Consider the following 9,043-nt stretch of genomic DNA (forward strand, 5'->3'; position numbering starts at 1 on the left):
CTTGAAACAAAGAAAAGCTAGACTTCGAGCTAGATTGGCTGGTATACATAAAGCTTTGTGTAATAGCCCTAACAAGTTCTTGAGCTAGTTCATGTCTTCTTTGGTAAATGATTCTAATTTGTTATTGGATCAAGAAGCAATCTTTTGAAGCCAAAAATCTAGGGTTCAGTGGTTGCAAGAAAGAGACAGAAATACGAAGTTCTTCCACATGTCCACAATTCTTAGGAGAAGAAGGAATAAGTTGGAGAGGCTGAAAAATGAGAATGGGGATTTGGTTTATGAGGCTGTTGGCTTGAAAACCTTAACATTAAACTACTTTTCCAACTTGTTGTCTCAAGGCCAAGTTATTTCTTTTCAAGGACATATTCCTAAGCGTTTTCCAAGATTGGAGTCAATGGATATTAGCGATTTGATGCGTCTTGTGGATTTATCAGAGGTTCAATCGAGTCTCTTTAATATTGGTAGTGGTAAAGCTCCTGAAGTTGATGGATTTTCAGCTGGCTTTTATCAGAATCATTGGAGCTTGTGTGCTAATGATATTAGTGATGTGGTTTGTAAGGTGTTCCAGGAGGGCCATGTGTTGGTCAGATTAAATGAGACATTGATTACTCATGTTCCCAAGGTTGCAAATCCCCAAAATATGGCACAGTTTCGGCCTATTAGCTTATGTTGTACTTTTTATAAAGTTATCTCAAAGATAATTGTTGCTCGGATAAGGCCTTTGATGTCTAAGCTGATTAGTCCACACTAGGTCAATTTTGTTCTTGGGAGTCACATCACAAATAACATTGTTAATGCTCAGGAAATTATGCATAAGTTTCAAGTTTCTAAGGGGAGAAAAGGTTTTTTTGCTTGGAAAGTGGATTTGTCAAAGGCCTATGATAGATTGAATTGACATTTCCTGGAGTTTGTTCTCACTGAATTGGGTCTACTTTTGCAATTTATTCAACTTATTATGGGTTGTATTTCTATTGTGAAGTATAGAGTGTGTATGAATGGAGAGGTTATTGAATCTTTTACTCCTGGGAGTGGCATTTGTCAAGGTGACCTCCTCTCTCCTTACTTGTTTGTGTTATGCATTGAAAAACTATCCCATATTGTGTTGGAGGCCGATAGTAACAAAAGGTGGAAACTTGTTAAAGCCTCTCAATCTGGGCCTACAGTGTCTCATTTATTTTTTGCAAATGATTTGATCTTGTTTGCTGAATCTAGCTCCAAGCAAGCTAGGGTCATGAAGCATTGTTTGGATAAGTTCTGAAAACTCTTAGGAAAAGCAGTAAATTTTGATAAGTCTGTGATTTTATGTTCTCCTAACACTTGTAGAGAAGTTGATCGAGAGATTAGTTCTATATGTTGGTCTCCTCTCACTGAAAATTTAGGGAGATATTTGGGGATGCCTATCCTACATTCCAAAATCCCTAGATATACGTATTATGGGTTGGTAGACAAGGTTCATAAAAGATTGGCTGGTTGGAAAAGTAATTTCTTGTCTCTTGCTGGGAGGGCTACTTTGATTCAAGCTGTCACTGCTACTATTCCTATATATGCCATGCAAACCATTAAGCTCCTCGTGAGCACTTGTGAAGAATTGGATCGTATTAATCGTAATTTTTTTGGGGTAGAAGTGATAAAAAGCAAAAGATTCATCTTTTCCAGTGGAACTTAGTTTGCAGACTTAAGAGTCAAGATGGTTTGGGGTTGAAGAAATCTTATGATATGAACCAAGCTCTTCTTGCTAAAGTTGGGTGGATGCTTCATTGCCATGATACAAGGTTGTGGGTGAAATTTTTGCATATAAATATTTAAAGGGTAAGTTATTCTTGATAGCTCTTGGAAAGATAGGAAAATCTGCACTTCTACTTGGAGAGGTGTTCTACATGGAGCTGGTTTGCTTAGTCAAGGTTTGAGGTGGCGAATTGGAAAAGGGGATGTTGTTCGTTTTTGGTAGGATTGTTGGCTTTTTTATGTGCATTTAATGCAGTATGATGGGGTTCTCAATGTTTCTGAGCCTGAGTGCTTGGTTTCTAATTTTATTAAAGATGACTGGTGAGATGTCGAGAAATTGAGAGTTGTGGTCAGTGAAGCCTTGGTTCATAAGATTGTGAATTTCCGTGTGGGTTTTGATAACTCTTTGAGTGATGCTCAAATTTGAAAACCCACTTCAAATGAGGTTTTTACTATTAAAAGTGCCTATGATTTACTCTTCCAGAATAATGGTTGGAAGGAACCTTTTTGGGAAGGGTTGTGGAAACTCAAACTTCCTCCAAAAATTAAAATTTTCCTGTGGCTGGGTTATCATGGGAAAGTTTTATCAAATGAGCAGAGGGCTATACGAAATCTAATTGTGGATCCTTCTTGTGTTATTTGTTGGTGGAGCTCTGAGTCTGTGTTACGTATCCTGAGACGTGTGCTCAAGCTGAAGCAATTTGATAACGTGTTTTTAATGCCTTTGCATGAATCTCATTTTTTATATATATAATTATCTGAAGCCTGGGTTGATAACTAATTTATTTTCTAATAACAAAGGGATTGCTGGCCTACCTTGGAGCTTAATGTTTGGTTTTATTTGTTGGTTTGTCTGGAAATGGAGAAATAGATATGTCTTTAATCTTGGGGAGGAGTTTCCTGCTCATCCTCAAATTATAATTTTACATGTTGCTAAGGAATGGTTAAGGAATGCTTATGCTTTAAAGTTTACAACTGATAAAGTCTAGGTTTCTCTGGCTTGGGAAGCTCCCGAGAATAGGGGATTCAAGTTGAATGTTGATGGGTCTCGAAGAAATAGTTCCGGGGCAATTGGTGCTGGTGGTGTAATCTATAATTCACTTGGTGATTGGGTGGGTGGTTTTTCTTTTAATTTAGGGATTGGACAGGTCCTAGAAGTTGAGCTCTAGGGGTTTTTTTTTGCCTTAAGCTTGCAGTGACTCAAGGTCTGTCGAAGGTGATTGTTGAGATGGATTTAGCAGTTGCTGTCCACCTTCTTCAACAACATTGTTTGATTGATTCACACGCATTTGTTGGCCTAGTTGTTAGATGTAGGGAAGTTATGAACCAGATTGAGACTTGTGTGGTGCAGCATGTTTTTAGAGAGAATTTGTGTGACTGATGGTCTTGCAAATGGGAGTTACAATATGGGGCTGAGAGTTTGTTATTTTGATTCAGCTTCGGATTGGATAGTATCTTTATTAGCTGATGATTTGATAGGGGTTTCTCGTACTAGGTTGATTAGTAGTACTGCAATGTAATTTCTGTGTTTGGGGTTCTTCCCCCTTATTTCATTTATAAATAAAATAAAAAAATAAAATAAAAGGACTGAAGGTAAATCCACTTGCCCAAGATGCTCTATAGAGTAGTTACTAGAAATGATGAACTATTTGAAAACATTAATCAATCAAACATCCAAACAATATGAAAGGGTGGAGGGCAAAAGGTATCCAACTCCATAAAGTCCACTTCAACTTTTCAACTTTAAACAACTTATTATTTTATATGTGAAGAAACGTCTTGCTTTGATTATAAAAGAAGCGTATATGTCATATGTACTGATTAGATATCAAGTCCAATGTTGTTTAATTAATTTGTAGTTGATATGTTTAATTAATTAAGGACCCAAGTAATTTCCCTAAAAAGAAAGACATCAAATATATGTTTATGATTATATAAATTTTTTTTTAAAAACTATATAAACAATGACATTAGATGTCAAAGTACTGTATTTTGACTTTTGAGAAAAGAAAAAAAAGTTAAGTGGGCTGAACTCAGGCCGTGCTTGAAGCGGGCTTGAGCCACGAGCCGACTCGGTCCATTGGACCTCAATATTTTTTTTATCCTAGGTCAGGCCCAAGTTTTCATGTTGTGCCAAGCACGGCCTACGAAAATTCGTGCTCGTGCCGTGCTTCATTTAAACGGGGTGGGCTCATGCCGTGCTGGGCTAGCCTGTCCCGTTTGACACATTTACCCAGAAGTGTAAAAGGGATGTAAAAGTGGCTTTACACCTCCGAAAATACACCCCCCCCACTGTGAATGCTTTAACAAAAAGAAAGAACTAAGACTTACAAGTGCAGTTACATTATTCAACAATTGCAACCTATGCATTGACAACTCCACACAACTTGCCAACCACAATCTAGCAACCTAGTAAATGCAAATACCAATTTCAGGAAATAATATCAATGATAGCAGCACATAAATAATAAAGTTGATTCTCTCAATCCTTCACTGTAAATTTTGAAAAGAGTGACACCAGTGAACCAATGTCCCTTGGCTTTGATATAACCTAGACATTCTTGCATCATCTTCTTGCTTGTGTATACTTTTGTCCTCTTTATTGCTTGTGGCTTGTGTACTTAGTTAATATTAATTAATTATTAACTCTTTGACAATCTTGTGATTAATGAATCAAATGGCCCTTAGAAAAGGATATTGGATTGTTTGAGTGTTTCAAACAAAAAAAGAAAGATTATTTGAGTGCGGTGCTTCTTGTATTAGTCAATCAAATAGGCTAGCAACTATGTGACTTATTTAGTGGATTGACGCAATATTTTTACATATCCATAGTGTATTGCATGAGGATTATTGTGTCTCATCCTAAATCTTTCACATTGAGGACATAACATATATAGATTATGCGTTTGTTATAAAATTCTCAAGATGCAACGCAAGTTGATTTTATAACGATAAGTTCTAATATTTTGACCAAGATAAATATTAAAAAAAGTTATAACATTAAATTATGACAAGTACCTTTTTTTCCTTCTCATATTATGAATAAGAAGGATATGTGAGTTTGGAATAATATATATACGTACTCGTTTTGTATTAATAGATTTTCTATGTGTAAAGGGTTTTTGAGTCTATCATGTGTTCTTTCTTGTTGATATGTAATAATGATTTTAATTAACTAATTATTAAGTAGGGTTTTAAGTGTTTTTTTTTAAAAAAACTTAATTGAAGTTATCTTTTTAAGTATGCTCGTGAAGTGCAAACATAAGCATGATATATTTATTTAGTGATAAATGTGGAAGCCTATGTTATGTGTGATAAGTTTTCATATAATGATAATAGTAATCTCATTGTATAAGGTTAGAGACTTTTAATAAATGGAAATTGCATTGTGTTTTTTAATTATAGCAATTAGGGGTAGGACTTCTAATAAATGCAAATTGGATAAGGATTATGTTTAGATTGTGTCTCATCCGAAATCTTTCATATTAAGGATAAAACATATTAGATTGGATCTAGATTTTGTGTTTATTATAAAATTTTCAAGACGCAACGCAAGTTGGTTTTATAATGGTAAGTTCTAACATTTTGATCAAGATAAAAAAAAAATTCTAACATTTTGACCAAGATATATAAAATAAAATAAAAATTCTTACATTAAATTATAACATTTGGTATGAAAACAAGTTATATCATGCATTTGAGCTAGATTAATAAATTGTTACTACCTGTTTGTAGATAACTTCATTTTCTCCAACCTGGCAGTTTGACCAAAATGTGTTCTCTACTAAACTTGTATCGGTTTTCTGATAGCATAGTTTTCATTTTGGCATGTAACTGCAGTTACATTACAATGATGACATAACCCAACAATGGCAAACCCTGCAATATGAGGCAACTCCACACAACTTCCCAACCACACTCAAATTGCAAAATACAAATACCAATTTCACGAATAACAGTAATAGTAAAGATAGATACCAGTGCCAACATCGAAAGAATAAAAACTTGCCTACGCAAAATTAATTCTCTGATATTAGTTTGGTTAGTATATGACAAGCAACATGAGGAAAAAAAAAATTATGCAGGTTGTTTGTGCCTAATAAATCATGGTCATAAAAATGACCGAAGGAGTTTCCGCTCGGCCCTAGCACCTATTCATGAACTGGAACGTGGTGTTAAGGAAAAGCTGCAAAGGCATAATCATCTCGGCCTCGATCGCGGCATTATGGGCCGAGGTCGAAGGACGAAAGAGACACAGCCAAAGATATTAGAGTCAAATCACCACGTGGCAGCAGGGTCCCACGCTTCATTTAATGAAGTAACGCCTCTGACTAGCAAACCCACTAGCAGCAAGAAGGCATTTAATGCACGAGGGAAGAAGGGAAGTGACTAATAGTAATATCATTATTTGGTTTAGCCTACCAATTCCATTCACGAAGGGTAGATGTGTTCGACATACAAGGGGCTCACGTTCCTGTAGTCAAATCCAAATTTTTTTTAAGGTTAATTATCATAAACCAAACTTATATTATGCCTTTTAATGTTACAGTAAAACGAATTAGTTAGTTATTTCAAATTATAGATGTTATGTGAGTTTTGAAACTCGTAAGTAAAGATGGATCAATAGGACCTACCCGAGATGGATTAGTAGGCTGGCATCTACCTCAACATTAGTACCATGAGTAGCAGCTACATCTTCAACCTATTTAGTATACTAGGAGTGATCTAGGAGACCATAATGGGTTGGTCCTCTTGAGGGGCTAGCCTCACCACTCCATGTCTTCTGGTTGAGGCAGTGGGACGCACTCTATCAGGTCGAGATGATGCAGCCTCAACAGTACCTCTACGACTCCTTTTCATATCTGAAAAATAATATTAAGTACAAACTCAGAAATGAATTCGGTATATTACCACTGAAAAACTAAAACTAATTTGATAGCCTACCACCTCTATTGGTATCATGAGTAGCATCTACATCTTCAACCTCTATTGGCCTTTTGTCTTATATGCTTCATGTAATTAAAAATTGTGTTTTGCCTTTTCTGTAAAACTCTTACTCAAACCCTTTAAATATAAATAATAAATAAAATAAAGTTTTAACAGTAAAGTAAAAATAAAGAAACAAATGAATAAGTAAAATAAGTCAAGAGTAAGAAAGCAAGCCTAGTATAGTGAAGGTATGTCAAAGACACTGTCCTAAAGCCTTTGTAGCCTCCCTACGTGCAAGTAATGACGGTCTACAAGACTCCAAGATACAACCCCAATACGCAGGCTCAAGGTCCGCTATGAGAAAGTGTTATTATTTGAACAGTTTTTAAAATTTAACGTTTTGATTTTGTTTTAATATTTTGGTTGTTTTCTTTTATTTATTATGGGAGTTACAATTGTTTTAATTTTCAGTTTTTATTTTCTATTCATTGCCTTAATTTTTCTGATTTAATGTGTATAGAGGTTACCAGTGTTGGATGCCTATAAAAGACCACTCATTCTTCACATTTGAACACACCACTGACACATACATGTTGAACATATGCTAGGAACAGACATGCCACTGGATGTTCAATCTTCATTTATAGAGGATGGAATAAGCTTCATCTTCATATTTTAATATATCTTCATTGTTTTGTCCATTACCCATTGGATGCTCAATCTCATCTGCATAAAAGAAATCAAAGAAAGCAACCATTTGACATGAAAGTGTTAAGTGATAGCAATTCACGGCTTGATAAAATAATATTGTATTTCTTCTCTCCTCTTTTGACTGGTGCACATGGGCTGCCACTTTATTCTTTATAGTTTCTTTATGTTGGCTGCCCATTTATTTCTTAATAAAGCTTGTAAAGATAATATTAAAATAAGAGGCATGTGCACTAAGGCTTTCTCTATTGGAATTGGTAAGTAGCTTTAGAATTCTTTATTCCTTTCCTCCAATGAGATAGTGACACATGCTGAATCAACCCAAGCTCCCATGTCAAGGCTCAGTTTCTCCATTGATGTAGCTAATGAAAGTTGGTTAGCAGCCTGCTTATCTCTTTTTCGAACATGATTCAATATATGACAGTCTGAGAAGGCAACACTTATCCAAATGCTTCCATATTTGGATATGTTATACTAGACATAAGGGAAAACAACTCTCATGAAGAAGTCAAATTCATTTGAGAGGGGCAAGCAAGTCGAATTGCTCTCTCGGACACACTAATCGTCACGAGCGACATCCCTTTGAGCAGGCTTCAGTGTTTAGTACTATGAGAATGATACACTGATCGGATTGCTCCCATATTTGGATAAGTTGTCGTAGACATCTGGAGGAACAACTACCATGAAGAAGTCAACTTCATTTGAGTAGTGGAAAGGCCTTATCGAACAAATTGTATCGAATTTACCATCATTGGATTTCCTGTGCCCACCCTGTTTCCCCCTTATTCCTGTGCCCACCCTGTTATACTAGTCATAAGGGAAAACAACTCTCACAGGTGTCCTAATTTTCCTGTTTCTCTTTTTCCTGTGCCCACCATGTTTCCCCCTTATTCTTCTGACACCTGTTCTCTCTCTTAACATGAAACACAACGATGTTAACTTTGAATAAAATGAAAAATAAAATGACAGAATAAAATGAAAAGAAATATAAAAAAAAATAGAAACCTAGCAGCGACCCAAGCAAAAACGCAATAGCCGACCCTAGCCCCCTCCCCCCCAGTCCTCACACACACAGACACACACACACACACACACACACACTCTCTCTCTCTCTCTCTTTCTCTCTCTCTCTCTCTCTCTCTCTTATGGTGAAGATCTAAATATGAAGGTTTTGAGAGGAAACAGATCTGGAACAAGAAGCACGCACCTTTCGTCATCACACTCTCGACTCTCTCACTACTAAATCCCAAAACAATCTCACTACTAAATCCCAAAACAAAAACCCCAAAACGTTGCCAGAACTGTGAACTATTTTAATTTTTTAATTTTTGGTATAAAAAACTATAAATTTCGTTTTCTCCGTAGTGATCTCGAGGCGCGATTGTTCTCAAGCTTTGTCTCGTTGATGATCGACCGATCAAAGTAACAAGTTTAAAGACATTAAAAAATCCAAAAGGAACAGAGAGAGCTATGGCAGTGGTTGATGATGCATTCAAAGTGGGAGAAGAGGTCGGGTTGAGTTCAAACTATCTTGATATGGTGTAGAAATTCAAAGAGAGAGAAAGGGAGGCTTGGGGCAGTGACGAGTAGAGGGGCCTGCCGCTGAGGTGTGCTGTTTGCGGAGGATTGCAGGGTAGATGAACGATTTTTTTTATTAATAAAAGGGAAGATGAAGATGAAC

The 9,043-nt window shown here is 36.1% G+C and overlaps 1 protein-coding gene across 1 annotated transcript; it reads left to right on the forward strand.

Annotated features, from left to right (window-relative positions):
- Window positions 1–208: 208 nt before the first annotated feature.
- LOC148297331 (uncharacterized) lies at window positions 209–2,050 on the forward strand. The gene is made up of 5 exons (XM_088246441.1): window positions 209–622; window positions 980–1,125; window positions 1,324–1,604; window positions 1,828–1,886; window positions 1,982–2,050. The coding sequence occupies exons 1-5, from the start codon at window positions 209–211 to the stop codon at window positions 2,048–2,050; spliced, it is 969 nt and encodes a 322-aa protein (XP_088102567.1).
- The last annotated feature ends 6,993 nt before the right edge of the window (window positions 2,051–9,043 follow it).

This window comes from Prunus avium, chromosome 1 (assembly GCF_965620075.1).
Source record: "Prunus avium chromosome 1, drPruAviu1.hap1.1, whole genome shotgun sequence".
In the NCBI taxonomy this organism is placed as follows: domain Eukaryota; kingdom Viridiplantae; phylum Streptophyta; class Magnoliopsida; order Rosales; family Rosaceae; genus Prunus; species Prunus avium.